The sequence below is a fragment of the Anticarsia gemmatalis genome, chromosome 3, assembly GCF_050436995.1.
Source record: "Anticarsia gemmatalis isolate Benzon Research Colony breed Stoneville strain chromosome 3, ilAntGemm2 primary, whole genome shotgun sequence".
Lineage (NCBI taxonomy): Eukaryota > Metazoa > Arthropoda > Insecta > Lepidoptera > Erebidae > Anticarsia > Anticarsia gemmatalis.
In genome coordinates, this window is record NC_134747.1 from 9,256,237 (window position 1) to 9,281,892 (window position 25,656).

General features: G+C 36.5%; 2 protein-coding genes across 3 annotated transcripts; one reads left to right on the plus strand and one right to left on the minus strand.

The window, feature by feature from the left end:
• The first annotated feature begins 10,576 nt into the window (after window positions 1-10,576).
• On the plus strand, window positions 10,577-22,472 carry LOC142987512 (uncharacterized). Its single transcript, XM_076136325.1, has 14 exons — window positions 10,577-10,730; window positions 11,158-11,201; window positions 11,888-12,086; window positions 12,168-12,226; window positions 12,516-12,702; window positions 13,279-13,451; window positions 13,866-14,196; window positions 14,271-14,376; window positions 14,659-14,785; window positions 14,874-17,868; window positions 17,939-18,200; window positions 18,312-18,440; window positions 18,774-18,959; window positions 19,447-22,472. Exons 3-14 carry the CDS (start codon window positions 11,892-11,894, stop codon window positions 19,599-19,601), a joined length of 4,905 nt encoding a protein of 1,634 aa, XP_075992440.1. The 5' UTR covers window positions 10,577-10,730; window positions 11,158-11,201; window positions 11,888-11,891; the 3' UTR covers window positions 19,602-22,472.
• Window positions 22,473-22,567: 95 nt separating this feature from the next.
• Window positions 22,568-25,481, minus strand: Mo25 (calcium binding protein Mo25). Of its 2 annotated transcripts, none has more exons than XM_076136326.1 (7): window positions 25,367-25,481; window positions 24,961-25,146; window positions 24,754-24,870; window positions 24,530-24,672; window positions 24,128-24,296; window positions 23,700-23,969; window positions 22,568-23,615 (listed from the first exon to the last, which is right to left on the minus strand). In XM_076136326.1, exons 2-7 carry the CDS (start codon window positions 25,087-25,089, stop codon window positions 23,436-23,438), a joined length of 1,008 nt encoding a protein of 335 aa, XP_075992441.1. In that variant the 5' UTR covers window positions 25,090-25,146; window positions 25,367-25,481; the 3' UTR covers window positions 22,568-23,435. The 2 variants fall into 2 exon arrangements, with proteins under 2 accessions (XP_075992441.1, XP_075992442.1); XM_076136327.1 differs by having other exon boundaries at window positions 25,271-25,418.
• Between the last annotated feature and the right edge of the window lie 175 nt (window positions 25,482-25,656).

The window sequence follows — 25,656 nt, forward strand, 5'->3', positions numbered from 1 at the left end:
TGATACTAGGAACATTATTTATTGAACCAGGCTTGAAGTGCCTAACACGTTTATGGTAAACAACATATTATTTCAAATACCTCAAAATATTATAAGGTGCGATTTACGAGTGTTTCTTTTAATCGAAACACTATCAATCCCATTTAAAACTAACACTATAGTATGAAACAACAGAAAATCGATATCTCTGGTGCACGTCTCTAGCAATAAGCTACATTTTTAAATTGCTTCAAAGGATTACGGGATTATATCTTGAGTAGATTCATTGTACCGCCAATAGTAAATGTATGGCCCAAGAATATTACATCTCACGCTGGGAATATTGTACATCGAGATAAAGACAAAGCAGCACTCGTGTTAGGTACGTACACGTCGCACACCTACGCATCTAATTAATCAATCTACTAAGAACTGTACCTAATAATAGCAGTTTTCTCAGACATTCAAACTTCAAGGTTCCTTCGTCAGATAGTTCTAACAGATGTCTCATTATTTTAACGTCTAGTTGCATAAAATAAGATAGAGCAGCCTGAAAAATCCTTTTTGTTTGAAAACAATCTGTAACTATTTAAAATGATAATTATACAATTGTAACTGTGTGTTTGTATTTGATGCTAGATTTTTTTTTGTGAATTTCGGCGATGGTACATATTTGGAAAATTATTGCCGATGTGCATAAGTGAAAACAACGAACTATAAATTCAATTCAGAATCTGTCACCTTTGTATTTCTACATAATTATGCTGAATTAATACAGATTTTAAGGATACTGTACAAATATAATCAAAAGTACTAAAACATTTTATACTATGTTCCACAATCCAAATAAAACGTTTTATCAACAGTTATAAACGCGTTAATTACAGTTCATCTTGCAGTTTTATGAGGTGGGGAACTGACATAAAAACGTAAATATAACAAAATATTTTAATGACGTTATATTTTATGTCAGCTTAGGCTTTTATTTCATGAACCCTTGCTTTCGTTTCAGAGATAACAAGTCGTAGTCGACGACGTGCGCGCCATCGGGGCGCGCAAATATCCATCTCGGATGTAATTGGAAAGCTCGCTACAATAAAAGGCAGGGGGTGACGCGGGACGATTTGGCGGCATACAGATGTGCCTACATTCACGTGATGATGTCAAGAGCCCGCGATTCTTTTGTACAATTTGAGTTAATATAACTTGCACCTTTTTATTTATGCGTTTCATATTTACTGCTTCTAAAATTAATAAACTTCTAACTATTTGTCTTAATAAACTTCCGGCAATTACACAGCAACGATTAAAAGTTGCGTTTAAGCAAGAACATGCTATTTGCATTTTTTTAGTATCATATGGTATCATAAAATGGGAGAGTTGTTCCACCCATGGAGGAAAATAAGGGAATTTATAGTTTGCTGACAAAGTTGTCAGCAGATCCTACGCAGTGCGCGGTATGATAAAATGTTTTAATAGAAACAGATGAAATATTACATGAAATCCACTCCCGTCCCGCTGGATAATCGAAAGGTACGTAGGGCGGAAGAGAGGATCAGTCGCAGGTACGGCTATGGATGGAAAAAATGAACGCAACGTTTGATGAAAAACAGCTACGCATGTGATTCTCGCGTCACTGACTCCACGAATGCTCGTACATTTTCGTAGGTAGCGACTTTGCGGGCGGTTGCTCGTTGTAGTTTGTAAATTAAAACTCCTTTTTGAGATTGCAAATATTAAAACACTTGAAATTTATGCTACCAAACATGGTTAATTACGACCATTTGTTTTGACACGTAAACGTTCATAGGCTTTTTTTAAAATTCATCTACTAAATGAGTACCTAGGCTAAATTTTATAAAGATTGTATCGTAACTTTGGACACAAAATAAATGTATTGTAACATAAATTCCCCTGAAATTCGTCCGTACTCATCTGATGGGTGCACAGGCGGCTTAACTCGTGTTAACTAGGTTGCAAGCATGTAACAAAGCAACTAAATTTTAGACAATACAGGGGCAGGAAAGCAGCTTATCTTTCACAGGCAGGCAGAACTGGGACGACAAAGTCTTGCCATTTACGTCATAACTCTGACTTCGGTAACCTTCCCTTGAATAATTTCATAATAATATTTATATAAACAATAATTTTGCGATTCGGGTCGACGCGACTAGGTAAAATGTTTACTCTAGCCATTTACGTAGTCAATCAATTAGAGAGAGGTTATCAAACTGAGTAAGTATCTATTATGTAAGTCATTTTGTGGCGTATTCGCTTTCGTTTAATTCCTATCTAATTTGAGAACAAACGGAACCGTTATAATAAGCAATGTGTAATAGTCAATGTTTCCGTATCGTAACGATAAATCGATCGTAATATATGTAAATATCGAATTCGCATTTGATCTGGATCAACTCAGTCTCCATCGGCCGTAAACGTCATCTTCACAATGATAAATCGTTGCTCTGACCTGCTTACAAATGTAGCCAATATTCCTCCTTGTATTCCTCCTCCTATCTAATATGACAAAAAACACATTACAGAAATCCCCATTCGATATTACTCATATCACGATATAGCTAAGCTTTAACAAATATATTTTAGCATTCATCAATCAATAACCAATTCTGTCGAATTAAAAACGTTTTAAACCGTGTCCTCATTCATAACAATAGAATTATAATTCAATCAACAAATTTCAAAATGTCAACACTAATCCTTCTTGTTACAAACAAATTTGAAAATTACGAAACGTAAATGCTATTTTTCGTTCGAGCGGCTTTCGACTCGTCACTCGATTAGGGAAGTGTTCATTAAATTACGCGATTGCCGGCGTCCAGTTTGTCGAGCAGATTGCACTGACGATAGGAATTCCTACAAAATCAGCAAAAATCTACCAGCCAACGCTATTCGCCTTTTTGCTGAAGTTAATTGAAAATAAACGTTAAAAATAAGTATCGATAAAATGTTCTGCTTTGCTTTTGCAACTAATACAATAAAATACTGGCATCCTCGAACTACCTACTCGTATAAAACTACCAGCAAACGACAAAGAGGTTTCACGTGTCTTTTTACCGGCGAAATGAAATAGACTAAAATAATGAGTGATGTCAATATTGTCAATACAGAATTTATCTTTATCGTTATTATTATTTATCGTTGCTGACCTCGCGGCTTGGAGAGTTATTTTCTAAGAAAGCTTTCATCACGAACGTAAAATCAACAATAACACGTCTATCGGCGCAATATTTTTCTGTACTTATGAAAGGGCCTCAAGTTCACGTATCAGAAGGCTATGATATAAAATTGATATAATAATGTTCCATAAGTTTCTTGTCTAGGTCGCCTTGATCGTGTTGAAACTGGCAATGCTCCAAGTCGTCTTCGAAACCTTTGATTTATACCACTACTACTACTACTAGTAATACCGTTTTGATATATTGCTTTATAAATACTTTTTGTGTAGATAATACGTTTGATAGAGTTACAAAAAGTTATGTCAGTAATAAATCGTTCCAAAATGATGTTTAATTGCTGCCTTTAATATTTTTTTATAATACAGCGATAATAATTATTCGGAAATCTTAGTTGCCTCAGTGCATGAAATGTCCCATGCATAATCATCGATCGTTCACCATAAAATATCTTCATCAAGATGTTTTGAAGTAACGTACCTACGTTAATATTATTCACTAGTAAATACTAGTACCTACCTATATACTAGTACTTAACATATACTATAATATTATTAAGCAGGTATAGTAGGGATACGTCTTACTATGTGCCTAAATCTAATTAGAAATGGTCATAAGTAGAGTTCGTAAACCTAGTTCGCAAGTTGTAAGCAAATCCTGGTGTCGAATGGTAGGCCAATAACATTCCTGTCTCTTCGATTTTCATTAATTAGTTTGTATCCAACAAACAAATGTAAACAATACTCAGATTGAAACCTTAAGTAATGAGTATCACGAATCATTAATAAATATTGTCTAATGAAAAGTATCTAATCCAGACTAAAAGCTAAGTGCATTTTTCAATTATATTAAAACTCTTCAACGATTAGAGGTAAAGTACAAAGAGGTATTAAGGAAGAGCAAAAATAAACCATAATAAAATAAATCTTATGTATATATTCGATAACGACAACGACAAGGTTGCCGCAGCTATTTGCGACGCAGGATCCGTCTACGGTCGCACATTATCCCGCAATTCGATCCTCTGCTTAAAATATATGATGTTTCCAAGGGATTTCTGCTGAAAATCATGGGTTTGATCAAATTTTGATTATTAATCCTGGCACCTACCTATCTATGTATAGCTTTTACTCGTAAGAAAAATCGTTCTATATAAAAATAGAGTTTATTAATGATGTTAATGCGTTAACTTACCCATACTTAAGCTACGGCCTAAAATTCAAAGATATAATTATCTAAAAAGAAATACCAACCCCATGCATCGAATGTTGAAGATAACGTACCAATAGAAATCTACTACACTATCGTTCTATAATTTTCAGGTTTCAGGTAATATTCTTAATGCAATTAGAATAAAAAGAGACAATTATATTTCTACTTTAAATAACTTTCGTTACAACGTTTGCAAAAGCACGGTAAACAGTAAATACTCGATGGACGGACGCCAATATCCGCCTTAGTTTCGGCTCCAATCCATTTATCCAGTGAAAGTATCAACCCAAGATTGATGGGGTGGATATTCAGCAGCGACAAACCGAGTACTCGAATTGATTATACACATATGTACTTACATATAGCGCTACAATATTTGAAATGGAATTGTCCGGTCTACAGAAATAAAAATGTCATCATATCAATGTATGTATGCTTATTCGTTTGTATTGTTTTTACATCCAATCAAATCTAATTACTTTTTACTTAAAGTCGTTTAAAGGTTAAGTTCTTACATTATCTGGCTCTAGAATTAAATAATAAGGTAGGCAGAAAATTATTTCAGTGATAAGTAAAACACAATATTTTCTCTGAACTCAAAAGATTATCAATGTTTGTGTATTTCTTTACTGTGTATGTGTTCGTCGTTTCGTCCCCGTTCGTTTTATTTCCTGATGGCAGAAAGCCGTGGAATTTTGAAACGAAAGGAATCAGCTTACGTGACGCGAGCGCAAATGGGCACCGCAGTAGCGAAACGAGAATCAAATTTACAGGAAATCTCATGCCCCAATTAATATTGCGCTACTTTAGTACTGACTGAAACGTTGGAGCAAAAAATAGAGAGCAATTTATAATAAACAAATAATTATTTATAGCTGTACAACATTTTTATGTATGAGATTTTATAAATAAAACGTGACGAGATCATAACAACTATTAGATGTGCTTTAAGTTTGTGGTAGATACAAACTTAAAGCATGTTGACATTCAAAATTAAACTGGAAATGTTTAATATTATATTGCATGTTAGTAAACTTAGGCATTCGAGGTACTCTCTAAAATTGGTTGCAGCGTTAGACCTCCCTGGAGAACTGTAAATACCCATTACAAGTTTCAGAAACTGGTTAAGAGGCTATAGTTAGCCGATAACATAGCCGTTTGTTTCCAAACGTACAATGTAACACCAACATAATATATTATTATGTTGCTCTAAAGTTAATTATCTGAACAATCTACTTATTTGCTAGATTTATTTGCATTGGCTAGTTGTAACGGCTTACTGGCTATTTAATTATTATTAGCACAGATCAGTCAATATTGTGATTGTATTTCATCTTCGCATTGAATAGATCATATTGACCTTTCAATTGTGTAATTAACTATAATTATTCATAAGCTACATTCAAACTTAATTATTCCATTTGTATATTTACGTTACATACATAAACGTTATTCAACCACAAATACATATTATATCAAAATTGCAGTAATTGTTTACACTGTCGAATTGATAAGCCAAGCATAAATTAAGCTTTATTTGGTTGTGCAGGCTAATCATTCAAGAGAATCGTAAGGTTAATCTATTACCTTCTAAAGTTTAGTGAAGTGATAACAGGTAAGGTCGCAGGGTAGCTTCAAGCGGTGGTAGTAGACGGTTGTGTGAGAGAAGCGGGGGCTGACAATTAGTGCACTGCAAGCGTCCTCAGACGGCTCTCCGCCGACTTTCACAGAGTTGAAACTAAACGTGACAGAATCACTCTCAACAAACTCGACACTCTTAAAACGCGCCCGCTAGTTACAAATGCTGCAATTTTAATGTACCAACGACAAAAAATACGACGGCTAACGATAAAACTACAAAACTGCAAACTACATTGTTCCAAACAGCTTTTGTACTAACGATATTTTTGACTATCAATAGAATGTACGACTATTTTGTTCTGTTTTACTTAGGACGCGTTTATATAGCTAGTGTTATTTTCTACTTAGGTATAATTAGATTAGGGCTTGGTCGCGTTGCTAACTTGGCACAGGATATACCTACTGATTAAATTTCTAAAATTTTGTCCCTAATTATATCATCACCCAGGCAGGTACCTACTACACTTACCTTTAATATTCTACAAGCTTTGTTCCAACAATAGCTCTCGCCGTCTACAACCGCTCCGTTAATTTCTCCAACCTGACCTCAGGATACCTAAATAAAACTGAATACATCCCCAAAATCTATACCTAAAAAAAACAGATAATTAGAAAGCGAAATATAACAATCCCGTTCAAACACAAGGTCAAAAAATTCTAAAACAATGTTTATTGTTGGCTAAAAATTTTAATCAGTGTCTCGACATCGCATATTAAAAAAAAATGTCTATGATTTACACCACTAATTAATTATTACTCCTAATATCTATTACGCAACGACGAAAGTTTGATCAGTAAAAAATGTTACTAAATAAGGAAATATAATATTTTAATTAATTAATTATATAAAATAAATTCGAGTCCCAGACTCCGGCGATATTGCGTATAAACTTAATGTTCTATTATTACATACTTATAAGTTCCAACAGTTTGGGTATAAACCCGTTGTTCCAAAGTTAGCCAACCGATCAATAACAAAAGATTTGAGTGCTGTGCCACTTTCAAAATCAAAGGATATTTCGTCGTTATTCGGAACAGCTATTTCTGAATGGAATGAATATTTGATTTGGATACAACTCGGAAGCGGAAGCTCGGAAGTAAGAAGGCAGGATCTAAATCGAGCAAATCGGACGGAAACTACATCTGCTGCCTAATTGGACAGGAACGATGCTTAGTTCGTCCAAAATAAATCCCATTTTATAAACTTATATTTATCATGATTCATGAAGATGTTTGTTCCTAATGAAAATTTTAGATGCAGGTAACAGTGGCTTCAGGCACTAAGGATACTAGTAATTAATCTAAAGCTTCCAAATTTTCGAATTGGTACATTTTTCAATGAACACTGTGCTTGAGCTCATCACACCTACCTATTTATAAAATTTTAATGAATGCAATATGTAATACCAATATATTTTTTTAATAGTTTGGTACTTGGAGTAACATTTAACTGTAGCATTGAGCAAGTAAAGAGTTGTTACAAATTTTCCCACGACAGGTGAGCGAAGTCTTACTTAATTCTGTTATTCAGTCCTTGGAAACTTTGTTGTATGCAGGAAAAAACTTTTACTTAGCAATAGCGGCAATATTTACGTACTTGATGGATATGTGCGTTTAAAGGTATATGTGGATTGTGTAAAGACTTCATAAAACAAAGAAAAGGTTCAATATTTATAAATTCGAACGGAAAACAACGACTTACACTACATTGATCTTGAATTTTCCGTCTACTTTACGAGATAAGAATCATTTCAACATCTACGAATATCTGCACAGGTATTCGTGTATTCTTAAGCATGTTTCAGAAAGGATTGGAGATGCCATTTCACGCGCGGTCGCTCTCAATCATACCCATATCAAAACTTTCGTAAGATTGCAAAATAAGAAAAAATGAAATATTTGACAAAATTATTTATGTATCTATTATGAACTATTCTTCAAAATAAACAAACACTAGTACCTTTAATAACCCAAATTTGTATAATGTGAAATTAACTATGCGATTATTAGTGTGAATTTCTTTGTTCAAAATAACAGTTAAAAATTAATCTAGATTGGAAGAATTTAGTATTTAATATCAATTATTATAAAGCTTAATATATTTGATATTAAATCACTGTAATGCATCGTGTCTTCTACGAAAAAATAATCCATTTCGCTCGCAAAATTGCGGAGAATCAAATTTTGTGAAAAATCTCGTTACCCCGTCGTTTTGCTACATAATGTACATGTAGAGATAGAGATTTATACGCATATGATGTGGGAATGAAAGAGTAATTTTCTACCCTGCCTCACGTAACCGAATGTAATCTCATTACTATTTATGTAAATGTGATGCGTAATTTTACAAAGCGTGTGGCTTTGAGACGGTTATCACAATCACATGGAGACTTTACTTCAACACGGCGTTTACGATACGAGGGCAAGAAGTCGGATATTTAACCTAACCACCGCAGCAGATTACGTTGAAAATAATTTTTTTATCTTCAACGTAATCTGATTTTTGATATTTAATATCAAATATAAAGACTATAACAGTTGGTTGGTTGGCAACTTTTGTTGCAAATAGGGTTATTTATTATTATTTGAATTATATTTAAATACTTTGCAACTTTATTACAAGACAGGACGTGACAAAATTAATTCTAATAACTTGAGCTATGAAGGAAGAAGATGCTCGGTTCGTTGTAGACAGCGGGTTGCATTAGCAAGTGTCACCCTCGCCCCATAACAGACGTCGACAGCATTATACACACAAAGTAGCTGAGACGGTTGATATTACCTATTTTGAATCTAATCAGGGCTGAAGCTACGAAACGTAGAGTAACTGTCACACAAGTTACTACAGGATGTATTGATTGCGCTTATATAAAACAATGTATTTAAAACTATGTACAGATTGTTTGTTTTAGAACTGCTGCTTATTGAAAAAAACCTAAAAGTCTTATTTCATCAAATATCCAGATTACATACCATTCTTACACAAGCATTCGATAACTAAGCTAAATAAATAACGTTAATTTTGCAGCGCAGTAGGTATAATAGCAGTTAATTCATCGTTTAATCCATGTTTAATCTTAACATAATCCAGGACTAGTGCTGCGGAGGGTATTGTTTTGTTATTCATGGAAGACGAGATTAGAGACGTCCTTTCAGTTGTCGGTTAGCAAGAATACCGACATCTACACTTAGACATGAAATTGAATACTTTTAGTAACGGAATGGAATAGAAGACATGTGATGCGATAAAATACTTTAAACACATGACTTTTTTACTTTACATTAACATAGCTGAAGTTGAAGTCCGAGGCTATAGCTCTATGTACTTAGAACAATATGTAGATACTTGTATAATAATATTAATAACAAATACCCAATGTATAAAAAAAATAAACATACAAAGACCAACTCACATATTGAAAGTAAAGTAATAGTCGTACAAACTAGTTTCTCACACATCAATATTACGGTCATGAATATATGAACAATTTGAACGTGGCCCAGACTTTGGGTGTCAAACTGTTACTGTAGTTGCGCAACATAATCCTTCTTGCAATGGAATTAATCAGTGTATGTGACCTGTTTCGCAGGAACAGTCAACTAGGCTAACTACATCTACCGTCATCGCCCTACTGAACCTCTGGATATCGACACATCCAATCAACGTCCGATCAAATTATTCAATCTGTTGACTGAAAACAAATGCGGGCTGCATAACTTGGTATATGAAATCCAATTGACTGCTGACGTCCAAGTAATGTGAAGGCGCTGCGCACCACGTAGGTACCTGTTGGAATAATCGTCACTTATTATTTTTTTTTTATTAATCCTATTTATTCTTTTTTTATACGGTGTTTTTAGAATATTTTTAATGATTCCGTCAACGAGAAAGCCTACCTGCTTTATAAGACAAGATCCGAATTGATTGTGTCTGTGGTCTGAGTGGTTTAGTGTATGCGGATGCCGATCACAAGGTCACGGGTTCGATCCGGGACTGGCAAATTGCAGTTTGGCTTTTCTAAAGTGTTAGCATGTTTTTAGTAGAAACCCGGAGTTTGGTAACGTGTCCCGGGTTACGGCAAAATCTTGGGCCCCGTTGGGAAAAAGCCTTTTGCAACTTGCCATATAATATATCGACCCGAAGGCTTAAATAGGCTAAAGTTTAAACAACAACTATGATAGTTATGTTTTGTAATGTTTAGAGATGAGGGGATGGGTATTTATTTTTTTAATCGATAAGACTAAGACTAAGCGTTTTTCCAACGGCCTAGGTTTAAAGACAATAAATCAGCGGTAGTGGTACGAACCATTAATCTACCTACTACCACCATAGATACATGGTAGAAAATAAAGTCGCCGTTGTCCTCTGGTTAAAAATAAAAAATGCTCAAAGAAAAGAGTACCTATCTTATTTGTTACTTAACCCCGAAAATAAAAATAATATGCAATCAGTGAGATAGGCGAGAATTCTAAATATGCAGCCTTTTTTAAATTTGCAACTGGTTGTTATTTATTTATCTGTGTTCGTTTCCTTGATTTTGACAGTTCGCAGCTGGTGCTGTTGGATTGTTTCTGTTATGGATTTTTGAGACATAAAAACGTAGATAATACTTAAATAATAACAAGAAACAAATAAGGTTGTCTAAATTTAATATATTTTAAACCGTTTGTCTGATATTTTCTTCACTTGGCACGATGTATAAGGTAAATACGTTGTTTTCATACTTACTCTATACGCAGAAAAAGCTGATTGTATACAACATTTCGTGCAATCCATAGGAAATTATAAATAAATAAATGGGTGCGTGAGATTATGTATGGTTTAGGGGGCATATTTTACGTAAATTGTTTGATGAAATAACCATGTTGTCAATTTTCAACATGGCTCACTCCGGTCTCTTGGTGTGGTAGGTACTTTTATGTATAAACGTGATACATATGTACGTGACAGACGACACTCTAATCAACTTTAGTTGCAATGTAATAAGAAATTTGCAATTACTATGTTTCCTAACATGTTACATAAGACGTTTTATTGTCAGGACGAATAGGCGTAAGTGCCAGGCAAATTAATGTTTACATGTGTATATTTTCATCACAAAGAAGCATTCTAAAAAGCTTATCTTTTCAGATTGACTACACACAGTTTAATTCGATGATCACTTAATTAAACAGGTAAGTAATTGATAAATAACCTACCCTACACTTGTTTATATTTCTATCTTCATAATCACTGATTACTAAAAACTATAAATTAATCGCCCTCACATCCTGCAGTGCTTCTACTTCTAGGTCACTCTTTGATAAATGAGCATAGAAACCACCTTTAAATTTATGACAATAAAAATGCATAGTGAAAATTTACTGTTAACAATATAGCTTTGACTAAACATTATACCTGATCAGAATACTCATTGTCAGCCCCTTCAAGGGTCTGACAGGGGCAAGAAAAAACCCATTTATCCTAGCACTGAGGGTTTGTTTAATTCACTCAGATATTAAATTGACCTATACAGTTTATTACTTTAAAATATTTTTTTCTCATAAATATACTTAAGAAACATAAATACCTACTGTAAGATTGAAACTTCATCAGTACAATATTGTTGCCAAAATTGTGTTAACTTTGCCTTCACATAGCAGGTATTGTTCCTCGTATTTGTATTGTGATTGATGAGATTATTTTTCTAATATAAAACCTATTGATAAATCAACAAAAAGACAATATATCTAGATTCGGTGTCATTACAAACTTTTCATATTTATTTTATTTCATAAGTATTTAAGAACAGACACTTCCTAGTCTAAATGTTATTAAGTGTTTGTTAACTTTGCAATAAAATACAAATGTTTTATTTTAGGGCAATGGACCCAGTCATAGACAATGAATGGCTTGGATGCAAGAATGAACCAATTGACGACATGCAGAATGTGGGCAATATTGCTCGAAGCTGGCAGTGGAGGGAGAGGGGCATCAACCCTCCCAATTACCCAAGCAACAAGACTGTACTGGAAAACACTGCAGAGGACATACTTGTGCAGAAACCACTACAAATAAGAGTATGACTTATGTTCTTAAAGGATTATTGTAAAAACAAAGTCTAGTGCAGTACGATGATGTATAATATTTTCTGTTTTCAGAGCTGTGATCTACCTGGTTATCCAAGATCTACATTTTTAATGGTGTTTAGTCCTGATGGGTAAGATCTTGACTTGACTTGAATATTGTTAAAGAAACATACATTGTAATGATCGCAATTATTTAGTAGATACTAGTGAATCTAGCAGAGATGGTTTTAACTAAACTCAAGCATTTTTTAATTTATTTAGTAATCACTATTATGTTTAAACAAATTTACACAGTTTGACTAGATCTATATATTGAAACTTTCTTCCGTAATTACTCTTTGGTTTCTATTAGGACTTTGTTGTATAATAATTATGTAGTGACTCACATTTTCTTATTGTCTTCTGTTTGTATCACTTTAGGACTAAAGTGGCATCAACCCATGGAAACCACAATGTTTATGTTTCTGAGCTGGCTAGTGGCAAGCATGTGCGTATATTGAAAGGACACCCGCGCACACCGTGGTGCATCGCCTTCCACCCTTCACACCCACTGCTGATTGGATCAGGATGTCTCGGCGGTCAAGTTAGAGTGTGGGATATTGCCAGTGTGAGTGTCATATGTTTACAGTGGTAATTGATATTTCATTTTTAGTAGTATTCCTATTACAATACTAGAACTCGAAACAGAACAGCTACTCGGCCCAAACGCAGGACACAACTTTCTAACTGATTATATAAATCTCTGCACTATCACCCTACAATGTGTGATGTATCAATATGTACAATTTCATAAATTATTTGTGATTTAGGTGAAACCTATAATCTAAAATAGTGGGTATATTATAATGTATTAGACCATGCTAGGGGATTGTTATATCATGAGGTATAAAGTACTGAAAAATAAGTCAATACTCTTATCACCATGTCATGCCACTATGTTTACACATGCATGACCTTTTTGATCTTGTCAAGATCTCAACTGAGAATAACTATCCCAATCCCTAAATTGATATACATTTATTGCTAAACATAGAAAACCATTGTTTGAACAATAAAAGGACTCAGATGAATAACCTTGAATCAAATCCATATTAAACTAGAGCATATTTTTGTTAGAATATCACTGTTTTATGTAGTGTGTATGTTTATATTCTTTCATATATGGTTTGTATTTATATTGTAGGGTGGCAGCGAGGTGTGGAATGTTCGCCATGAAACTGTAATCGCATCGATAGCTTTCCACCCGCGCGAGCAACTGTTAGTGATAGCGACGTACAATGAACTTTATTTTTGGGATTGGAGCCAGCCCGCACCTTTCACCAAAGTCTCCACAAATAATGTTAATGAAAAAGTGAGGTATGAGACCTAAACAACTTACTGCATTCCAATCTGATTGAACTTACACACTTTTAGTTAGTTTACTCATATTTCATCAGCTTCTATTTTGACTTCTGTTCACTATATTTGTGTTGACCACTCTCTTTGGCCTTTAGCCAATTAAAGTTTATTTGCCTTTGTTCAGTGCACTTACAAACATAATATATTTTTCCCAAAAATATCTTATTGATGCACTATCCAATTTATTATAGCAATTTGTATAAGACTGGTAATATATACGTATGTTTTGCTTCAGGAATAACTCCATTTAATCAGAATGACAAAATTACAAGTATTTACACCTGATTACATGTTTATATATCATATTGAAGTACCTGATTATTTGATTGTTACTATAAATATTATGCATTCTTCTTAGTTTACGTATTTCAGATATGTGGCTTTCGATGCTCTGGGCTACAAACTAATAACGGGAATATCGCTATGGGCGTGTCCTGTGGGGCCCTCAAATAACTCCCTACTGCAACAGAATTCTACGATGGGGCCGCAAAGTAATCAGAACAACAACCCGCGACGAGATGACTCTGACGACAGTCCGGGAAGTAGTCGCCAGCAGGAGAGCCCTGGCTCTGGTTTTGCTCAAGACATGATTGTTAATTCTTATCAGAATTTAGTACAGAGATATGATAGTTTGGTGAGGAATTATCAGAGGCTATTCATGGTGCGTCATCGACTTACGAACACTCCACCGCCTCCAAGCACGGTAATATAATGCATATTGTATCATCAAATACTATTTCTAGAACAGTTCGTAATAAAATTATTATTATGCTTCAGATTGACCGTGGTACGGATCCTATGGAGACAGATGTAACAGCGACGGCGAGTACCTCAGGGTGGACACGTTCAGCGCGCACGTTCACACCCTCCACGCTAGACGAAGGTTGCTGCTTTTATACATTTGCCAAGTTTTTGTGATAACTTTACCGGTGGTAGCTATTGTGAATGGTCCAATTAATATTCTTTCAGCAGTATATAATAGGGTACGGGAATTTACGCGAACTCGCATTTTACCTTGAAATGCATAATGTGGCGACTACGGCGAGTGCAACCTGCGCCGTAACGTTAGGCATTTCAAGGTAAATGCGTGCTCACGTTAATTCCCGTACCCTATTATATTATTTAATCATGCAACGCGAAAGTTTAAAAGTTACGATTCTTTCAGCAAATCCGACTCCTAGCACGTCTTCAGCATCCAGTCGTCAAGACCCGGCTGATAATGGCGACGGTGAAAGTAGTAGCAGCCGTCTGCTGAACTTAGATGTTTTGTCTATTGATAGCAACCCTACAAGGTCTGTGAACCATACAACTTTTCTTTTTAATTTATCAATATTTTACTTTTTCTTTATTCTCTTTACCCACTTGCTATTTTATTTTCAGAACGAATACTTCTTCAAGTCTAGAGCGTTCACTTTTCGGATCACGCTCCTCGGCCTTCCAGCCACTGACGGGATCAGAACGTACATTTAGAACAGTCGATCAAAACGAACGCACAACAAGGCTACTACCGAATCCATTCTCGTCCTCTAATGTGTCTCATAGGCAGAACCGTGTGTCCTTCTCAGAGAACACTCCCGGAGCCAACAGTTCAGCGAACACTTCGCGCACCAGCATATTTACTTCATCCAGAGGATCATCCCTAGGACGAGATTTTTCACTTCGCCGCAGAAACTTTTCGCCATTACAACACAATAACGATCCTCTGCTATCTTCGGCCAACACCGACGTGCCGCTGTTACCGCGGCGCTCGTTCCGCACCCACATGTCTCCGGACAGCTTTCCGTCCACATCTACTTCCACGCAGCGACCCACGATGACCAACTCGTCTACACAGATGAGTCCCGTGACGGCGCCTGTCGACGCGCAAACTATTAACGAAAGTCTCGACTTGATCCGTGATATACTCCGAGATTCCGGTACGCGACTATTAAATTTGATTACAAATATGTCTCTGTCGACACTAGCCAGCGTGGAGCGCAGCATCCCTCGGCGTGGCGGTTCTCGCACTCACTCTGATGAGAGTGAAGGTGGCGGGCGGCTGCGCGGAGGTCGGCCCCGCGTTCGCCTTTTTAGTTCTTCTTGGCGCCGTGATTTCCTCTCCTCGAGTTCTGATTCAGACAGTGACCAATCCCCTGAAGTGAACATATTCAGAACGAGAAATACCACGTTCCGCGAAGAGGAAGCCAGAGATAACGATCGGGCCTCCGCTTCGACGTCTACCGAGAGACCTCCACATCCCACCGATAGGTTGGTGTTTGAATTAAACGAATGGGACAGAGAGGGTGAACCGCCGGTTCCAGGTACAATAAATGTCTCGCTGTCTAATGACAGGTTTCGAGTCCGAACACAAAGTGATACGACGACCGGCGATAATGCCACTTCGGCGCCCGCAGACGAAGATAGGACGACGGAGAGACCGACGCAAGAGACACCTGAGTTTAATCCCGATAGACCCTCTACTAGTAGAGATGATTTCTGGAACAGAGGTAGCGTAGTTCCTCCCGAAGAGGCGTACAGAAAAGTAAGGAGCGGTGTTAGTGCACTACAAAAGCACACAGTACAATTGACAAATTTGTGGCTGCGAGGAAATCGCACGACCATGAGGGAATTACGTGGTATGTGGGAAAACTTACGACGACGTATACTTACATTACACAGAGAAACTGGAAGGCAAGATGTGCCTAGTTATTATACTAGACCTTTGCTAGACAGATGTATGATGTTGACTGAGATGACTGAAGGCATCGCTCGAGCTGGAAGAAATTCAAGAACTAATCCAAGAAACGAAGAAAGTGATAGACAATCGACCGGACGTACCGCACCTGTAAACTCTAACAATTCGTACTCCAATGCCAGAGAGAGTGAACCCAATGCGACTACTGACAATGCAAGCGATAACAGACCGGCACAAGGTAGATCATCGCAAGTGAGATCTTCCCCGAATGTTCGATCGTCTCCTTCGTTCAGGAGAAGACTACAGGCGAGCTATCGCTGGCGACCAGAAGATGAGCTCCGGAGGCGATCTCGAAACCCCACAGCAAACCGTTTAGCACCTCGCTACACTAATAGATCCCGTAGAGATTTCGCTCGTGCTATCGAAATCAGTACCACCAGACATGAAATACGCATGCGAGCTATGCAGGTACTATCAGTTATGTTCAACATGATGATGATGTGTCTCGAAGAACGAGGTCTAAGTCAATTGATCATCACTATGTTAAGAACACTGAAAAGGGCTCTGGCTTTGACTTGCTTAATAGTAATGTCGAATAGAAATAATGGGCGAGCTGCTAATAATCCGCCTGCTGCGGCGCAACGTGTGGAATCCTTAGATGTTGTCCGTATTCAGAATGTTGACCATAACGTCGATGTAAATGTTGACGGCCCTGACGAACTTGTACCACCAAGTCATTCCCGAGAACCTCCTCACACACGAGAATCGATTCGTCTAAGAGAAAGACGCTCGCGATTACCAGTAGTTTCGTTCGAAGCTATTCCGCTGCCATATTACGACACGAAAGAAAAAACTGACAAAGCCGCAACGACTGTTACCAGCAATAACGAACAAGAGGCGCCAACGCCCTCAACTTCCGGCAGTGCCTCGACAAGATGGAGTAATCGTTTGGCGGTGCAAATTGCTGCAGCTAATAGAAACAATTCTGCAACGGCCAGGAATAGAAGGGATTTGTACTTAGAGAGTAGACGTCAAAAAGCTTTGCATAGAACAAATCCTACAGCTCATCCTCTCATTAGAAAGAGAGCCCTACCTCCAGTATCCAACTACAGGATACCGGCACTTCGGTGTTTGCCTACCAGAACTCACGTGCCGAAGTTACGCAGTCCAAGAGTCGAAGCGCAGAACAGTGAGCCCGTGGCCGGCCCGTCTAACGCTCCTCACAACGATAACGCAAACGGTCAAGACCCGCCCTCCAGCGAAGTTATGAACGAGTTCGAGCACCGGGTGAATTTCATTCGAATAGCTCACATGCAGGCCGTCAGATTGAGGAACGCGGCTCGAAACAGGTTCCGCCGCCTGCAAACGATCCGGTTGTACACTCCGTCTTCCGTCCGAGAAATGTTCACTCTCCACGCGAACAACGGGGACAGTCCACCGGATAATCGTTCGCCAGGGAGAGGCGGTCCCGAGGGCGGGCGACACCCGCTGGCGATGTTCCGGCCGCACATTCTGACCCCGCGGGCGGCCGAGGGCGGCGCCAGGGACGAGCCGGGCCAGTTCCACACCGTGCTCAACAACGTGGCCATGCCGCTCATGCAGATGCAGAACGAGGCGGTCCCCGGCACCGACGCCGCGGCCGCCCAGCAGCAGCGCCTGCCGAGGATACACGAGTATCTTCAGCCCATTATTCTCGCGCAGGTAAGCGATCGATTCGATCGAACCGTTATGTACTATTCACAATTATTTTTATCGCACCATTTAATCGTAGAACGCGATGGTCCTCGACGACGAGCTCGGCGTCGGGGACGGTGCCGGTGGCGGCGGCGGCGGGGGCGGAGGTAGCGGCGGGGGCGGCGGCGGTGGAGGAGGGGGCGGAGGCGGCGGCGTGGGGCTGCCGTCGGGCGCGCGGCGCATCGGCGGCATGGCGGGGCTGCTGGACGCCGGGATCATCTCCGAAGCGCTGCCGGCGCCCTCGCACCGCGTACAGGCCTGGGACTTCACTACCGGCAACGCGCCGGAAATATCTGACAGTACTGAAATCGTATTATCTATTGGGTTTTCCTTGCCGAATTCTTATAATTCGCGTCGTGGGATCGAATTTTGATGCTCTGTCTGTCGCTTATGATTTTGAACGATTTCAGGTACGAAAAATGTGGTAGTGCCTAAATGCAGGATTCACAACGACGCCAGTATCGACATCTCTAAAGATGGCAGACTCCTCGTGGCGTTATTACCGGTGCCTAGATTGAGAAACGCGAATCATTGGCTCGGTGAGATAATATGTTTATTATAATAAGCTTCAACCTGTGACTTTGACCGTTATCCTATCCCACTATGATACAATTATAGTGTACGAATCCAGAATTTAGTACGTTCCTCGTGATTAGTGTGAGAGTGATAATACTTAGTTATAAAACAGTAATATTGTTCGATCACGATATCCTAGTTTCTGGTTCTTAGATCATGAGGACGAACAAAAATGCATTTATTTAATTACGTATTGAGAATCTACAGCCCACAGAATTGTAGGTGTGTGCCTGTTAGTTCGGATTTATGAAGAAAGCGATAATATAGTGTTGATTCGATGACTGTGACATCCACAGGTGTATATTCGTTAGAGTGGGCGCGGCTGGGGCAATGCTTGCATACTGCAATATTAGAACAGAGTGCAGTGTCCGTGGCGTTGTCACCCACCGCCCGCCATCTTGCCGTTGGCCTCGGCTCACGTCGCTTCACCACAGCCCCACATGGAAGGAATAATGTTTTCGCCTTGCTTTATAAACTTCAAGGTAATATTAATGTTTGCCATAAAACATCTAAGGTCATAATTCCAAAGTGTAGGCACAGCTTGCGTTTTGTTGTTATCGTGAAGTTTTCAAAGTGCCATTGGTATTTTCTATACTACCCTGTAGTTTGGGAACGTGACCGACATATAGCAAAAATATATAGTAAAAAGCTTATAGGTAGAGAAGGACCTACTCCCTAGAACTGCCTAGATATACTTACTACAGAATATAGCCACTATATTCATGAGCCATACTTAGTACCATATTCATGAGCATCAGTGCAGATGTTGAAAAGAAAACAAATGCAAGTATTAAGATGTGTATGCTATTGTTACTGATCAGATAGTCTTGGCCCGAAAAAAAAACTCGAATAATGTTAGTGACGTGCTTTCAAAATTACATATAAATATGTCGAGTTGAGATCTTTACAGGAACATATGCTTACCCTCACGGGAATGACATTATTTAATGTTCACATTTGCTTTTCCAGAAAGTTCCAGTCGCACGGGACTCTCACCTATCAAAGAGTTGGAACAAAACTGGGAGCATGGTTTCACTAGCTTGAACTGCCTGCGCTGGGCCCCTCAACCTGGCCAGGGTCTTGTATATGCCAATAATACAGGACAACTCATTATTATGAGCTAAGTGGGCACATATTGGTTTGTAGTAAAACCATGGACGCTATATGTCACTGCCGCATCGACTGCCCTCTGTTTGTCATTGAAACTTGTTTTTCCGCAAGTGTGGCATGTTCTTGATAGATTCATGTTTATAACTACTGTAAACAATCTGTTCATGTCTATTTGTACTTCATTATATAATGAGTGTCAAGTTTTTACTATTTAACTATATCATAATACTATAATATTAAGAAGGACTAATCACCGATTGTCTGCTTAAAAGTCAATCCGATTTTAATATAATATATTATAGTTTGTAATATCCAATACCAATGTTCTATAAATTGTAATTGATCTCTTGAATTGATGGGTTGGAGCTGATTGTGGATGTATTCTATTAACGGAAACACTTTTTTATGGTTATAGTTCCCAATCAAGTTTAAACTTTTATTCATGTATTATCATTAAGAAAAAATATCAGATTGCATCATTGCCTAGTACATGTAATAATACATGAATGAAAGAGAAGTAGACATAAATGCCCATATTTATTCTTAGTCATAATCAGAATTTGAAAAATATTGATAGTAGGCTTAATATTATGTTCTTTGAGTTTCTTGTATACATTATACTTAAATTATTCGCTTGTATTCTCATGTGATAATACATTGCCTACCAAATAAATATATAAATTCGTTATTTCTTTAAATGATCCAGTGATATTTACACATTGTTCTAAATTATTTTGTTCGTTTGTTTATATTTTCATTCTTTTGCGAAGGCAATGTAACTTAAGTTCTTCCATATAATTACAATTTTGGCAACAGCAATATACCGCCATTATTTTTGGGTTCTTTCTTTTTTAAATGTATTTATTTAATTAAAAAATGTTGGTACTAAATTTTGTAATTTGGCTTGGGCGAGACAACTCTGATATTCAATTCGATGAACTAGATAGTAAAATAAGCATGTATGGAAATAACTGAATTAAAACAAGTGGGAAGATATTACATCTTTGTTTTCAGGCAATCTTGCAGATTAATGTCGTCCAAGCTTGTTGGCGCATTTATTATGACGCTGTTTTTCGTGTTATTTGCGAAGCTCACACAACTGGGAACTCGCGACGCAATATCTATAGTGCAAATAAACGTAGACGCCGTTCGTGCAGCAATGATCGTGTCTCCTCAAATACACTTAAGTATCGATAAACTCCGAGACATTCTTCGAGCCAGAAGTGCGCTTTCGCAAAACACTTAAAATAGCTTCTCCATAAACGTGCCTTTGACTGATTTTTTCCGCGTTTATATAGACTGATAATAGATTCAATCAGGGTACGATGGATAGTTATCTGGAAAGGTTATGTAAACGCTCGATCGGGGAGATAGATAATAAAATTATTTATGGTAAAATTCTAACGTGTAATTATTATCAAATATGTTACTAGAAAAGTTAGGGACAATTTTGATGCGTGTTAACCACGATTTCTCACAATACCTACTCGAAAGTACGTAACGAACTTAGACCACATATTATTTAGTTGACCGATTTTGTTTTGAAAAATGGATCAATACGAAACACTCGTTTCACCCGAAACAACATACAACTTTTGTACAGGATATTACATCCAATTTAATTTTAATCCAAAGTTTGAAAAGGCTGCGACAGTACCTTGACAGTAAATAATTATATTATTATTATCGCCAAAACAATGAATTGCCTAACAATTTAAATTACACACCATCACCATACTGATCTTTTTGATGTCGTGGTAAAAAATGGGCATTATAATATAAATCAGTGTCACTATAGCTGTTTAAAAGAGATCGCATCTAAAATACAATAAAAAATCTTAAAACTGTTATCACATTTGTTACCTTTAGGTAATCACAAAAAAATCTTGACAAAAACAAACAAAAAGTTTGTGTCAAGCTATAAGCCGACGAATTATTAGCAAAATGCCTACTATGCTATATTGATTATTGTCTTACATTATTACATTTGAAAATTACAATGAACTGTACCTACAGAAATCTGTGTTAAAGCCTCGTATGAAATTAATATAGCAATATTACAGAACTGTGGATTTTATACAAAGAAAAAATAATTTGGTTAGTACTATGATTCACATCCTAGTTCATGAAGTCCGCCGTAATAATTAATTTAACTGCGTAAATTATGTTAGACCCCTAACTATTTCGGTAATCATATTCCCTTTCAACTTAATGATATATAGTCAAGTCTTTAGATATTTTCTTACTATATATAATTCCATCATTTCTATACTATATAGAAGTAAGATATTTCGTCATTTATTTTACTATTTTCACAATAAAAGCTTTATCACTCTAGCGGTGGATTGGCCGAGACTTTCAGCTTGTTGTACATACGTCGTTGTATTAATCGACGTATTGCTATTATAATACCTGTTCATTTAAGGTTGACACTTACCGCGTCTTTACATGTAGAAGCTCTAAAATCATTTTATCCGCAATATATTTCAATAATAAATATGTAAAAAATATTCCTGCATTACATACTATATAATATTATTATGTATTTCTACATCATATTTCGTTTACGACCATATGATTGTTATTTATGAGTAAACAGTGTGTATGTTTATTTTATATTATTTACGTATTTACATTATTATCTTTAGCCTGAATAAATAAATCGAATTAATTAAAATTGTTTTGAAAGCGTACATCCCACAAAAGGGCTTTATTATTTTTAAATATAGTGCGGAATAAACAATAATTTTACTTGTGTAAATATTTTCCTTCAAATATTTGTGATAATCATAAGAGTAGTTAAAATAACTGTACAGTTTTATGAATAAGATTCTGTGACCTGTGTACAGATTCATCCTTGTGTCTAATAAAATCCTAATAGATGGGATGAGTGTTTTATTATATCACAACCTACTTACATAATACTGGCAAGTCGCGTGTCGCGTGGGGAAAGAAAATACAGAAAAAATAAATGAAAATGATATAAATATTGTATTTATTCTGTTTCTATAGAATGTAATTGCATTATGATGCTGACAAAATAATCAATCAATTAAACATTAAATATTATACAGCAATTTTGAAAACTTATAGGTACTATCTAAAAATATTAATTTAATAAAAAAATACCTGTGTAGATTTTGCAAATATGAATGTATTATAAAAACATTTGAGTAACTACTAAGCGTGTAACAAAATGTTTACGATATCAAAGTATTGTTTGTGTTGAAGGTACATAAAGATATTACTCTCTTGATGTAATAAAACCAATACTGATAAGAATCATATACATATACAATATAAAATATACTTTCCATCATGTTCAACAATTTATACTTCTGATATTGATTTAGAATACAAAAAATAAACATTACAAAACGCTCCAATTAAAAATCGTCATATATATACAAAGCTCCTTCAAATATCTCGTTTACCTGTTATTTAGTCATTTCCAAAGTAAATAATTGCTTAGGGAACTTGCAGACTAATGTGACAAAGTATATTGATAAATATTTCGATTGTGACTCCGAGGCTGTCACTAAACACGTCATAAAAACTAAAAATGGTTTTAACAACTTACAAAAGATATAAGTCAAACCATAAGTAACACTAATTCCTACAATTGTTTATTAAAAATGTTAATTTGCTCGTAGCACAAATATACTTTCCTGACTCATCACAGACCAAATGTAAAATCTATTTAGATTTCCAATATTTATTACTGAACCTTGTGTCTTTGCGGCGCCGCACAACACCCTCTGGTGACTTAGAAGCATTTAAATATAATAGCATCTATAACTAACTTCTTTTTGAGGAGGAAGTGGCGATTTAATGAAATGCAATAAATGTTAGTGTTCCGAGGGCTTGAGTTCTTTAATTTGCTTTATAAGATAAGCCTTCTCATCATTGAACTGCTCATCCTCGGAACGGTCTGTGTGGAACTTAGTGAGGAAGTCTACCAGTTTATCTTGATTCCTTAGCAAGATGTCCAATATTGGTTTTGGTTTATTTGGATTGGCTACAAATACCTGAAACACATGGTTTTGATGAATATAATTACATATTACTTTTAAGTTCCAACAAAACTTATACAAATACAATTCTTCATTTACCTTAAAAACATGGAAAGCTTCAAATTGTATATTACGTGACTTCTCTTTAAGCATATTCATCATAAGCTTAAGGTTATCAGGGTTGGTGATGTAACGTGTCATGATGGAGAAGTTGTGACGGTCCAGTAACAACTCTCCCAGCAGCTTCAAGCTCTGCCGTCGAGTCACATAGTTCTCAGAGTTGAGCAGCCGCTGATAGTGACTAAACACCTTATCATAGTTTGTTTCTAAAAACTCAGCACACAACATTTTATGTCGTGTTAGCAATTCCTGAAACAACAAATAATAGGTAAATAGAGTACAGTCACAATAATAACATTTATGATTTTTTCAACTCAATTTATATTTGTGTTGCATTCATTATCCTAGCATTATTTTGGTTAAAGCAATGCATAACACCATCATTGATAAATAATATGCATACAAACCTTAAAAGTAGAAAAGGCATCTGAGGCAATATCAAAAGTGGAAACTTCTACATAACGGAAGAAATTGTAAAAATCATCTGAATACAACATTATTTTAGCCAAAGCCTCATATCTAGCACATTCCCGGAGCATAGTGCCACAGTTAGATGCTATCTCCTGATGTTCATATCTGAAAACACACATAACAATATATACCCACTTCAATGTTTGTCAAAATAGTTATGATAGTCCAAGCTAAAAAAGCATATTATGACATTATATTAGGTACTAGGTAGGTATTTCACAATAAACCTTACAGGATATCAGGATGTTATGTTAACTGCCAACATTTACTTTGAGGTAAAGTAAAACCATTATATTAAAAGTATTGTTCTATGTACAGAATAAAGGAAAATATATTACCCAGACATCAAAGTAAAGAGTATCTCCGGCTTGGTGCATATGTACTCAACTGTGGGTGATCTGGTGCCAATCTGACGTCTGAGAACATTGTTAAATACCTGGGCAACATCTTTTTTGCCTTCAAAATCAATGCGGTTTAAATTCTGAAAAACATATAACAATAAATCAGTATGTATGTTAAGAAAGATATGGTTTAATACTCCACAAAAACGAATATGAAATACCTGAATAAGAAGCAGAAGCAAGTTGGTGTTATACAGCTCCTGAGCCAACTGTGCTACTATAATATCCGTTTGAGGTTCTGCGTCGGATGTTCCATAAAGCATGTTCTTTATCAAAACCTATTGACACAAAATCAACAATAAAATTTGACCACTTAATATCAATAGAAGTACTGACCTCTATTTATTTTCGTACACTAATATACGCACCAAATTTTTGCTCACATCTTCCTGAGCTTTTTCGGCTTTCTTATCACCCCTTTCTAAAGCAGTGACTGCATCTTTCAATGATCTCACAAGCTCCGCTGGGCTCTTTTGAGACTTACCAAAAAGAGGCATAGTATTTCGATAAATTAGACAGATGATCTAAGCAATACTGTCTACATAAGATTGTACCTGTAAATAACAGACAAGTGCGTATAAACTTAGCTCAAAATCTAGTGTTAGAAGCGTTTGTCTGGATAATCCACTAGAATGCAGGAGAAACGAAATTTGTCAAATTTATAAAACCATTGCCGACCTGGCTTGAATTCACTGAACTTTGTAACAATGTTGAGTTTATTATTGGTATTCTTAAATATACGATAAATCCACAAATAATACTGAAAAAACTCACTTTTAGATTAATTATTACAATTTTCCCTAGCAAGACAGACCACACGAAACGAACAGCTGTGATGTCAATAGAAGCTTGTATTGCCAGTGATAAAATATCCTTACTCAAACTGGCGTTTATATGTAGACAATAAGACAATCATACAATGTACTGATACCTAGGTATAGGTAGGTAGGTCGACTCCGTAAGCTGTTTAAACGTAAAAAAGAAACATTAAACTCTGCCTCATCCGCCTTATGCAAAAAATGCAAAACTATTTTCTATGCTACACTATATTTTACATTGATTCG

Coding starts and splice junctions, on each gene's coding strand:
- LOC142987512 (XM_076136325.1), top strand. CDS start 11,892: ATGGACCCAGTCATAGACAATGAATGGCTTGGATGCAAGAATGAACCA. Junction 12,703..13,278: donor GAGTGTGGGATATTGCCAGT/GTGAGTGTCATA, acceptor TTTATATTGTAG/GGTGGCAGCGAGGTGTGGAA. Junction 17,869..17,938: donor AGCCCATTATTCTCGCGCAG/GTAAGCGATCGA, acceptor ATTTAATCGTAG/AACGCGATGGTCCTCGACGA.
- Mo25 (XM_076136326.1), bottom strand. CDS start 25,089: ATGCCTCTTTTTGGTAAGTCTCAAAAGAGCCCAGCGGAGCTTGTGAGA. Junction 24,871..24,960: donor AAGATGTGAGCAAAAATTTG/GTGCGTATATTA, acceptor TTGTGTCAATAG/GTTTTGATAAAGAACATGCT. Junction 24,297..24,529: donor CTCTTTACTTTGATGTCTGG/GTAATATATTTT, acceptor GTGTGTTTTCAG/ATATGAACATCAGGAGATAG.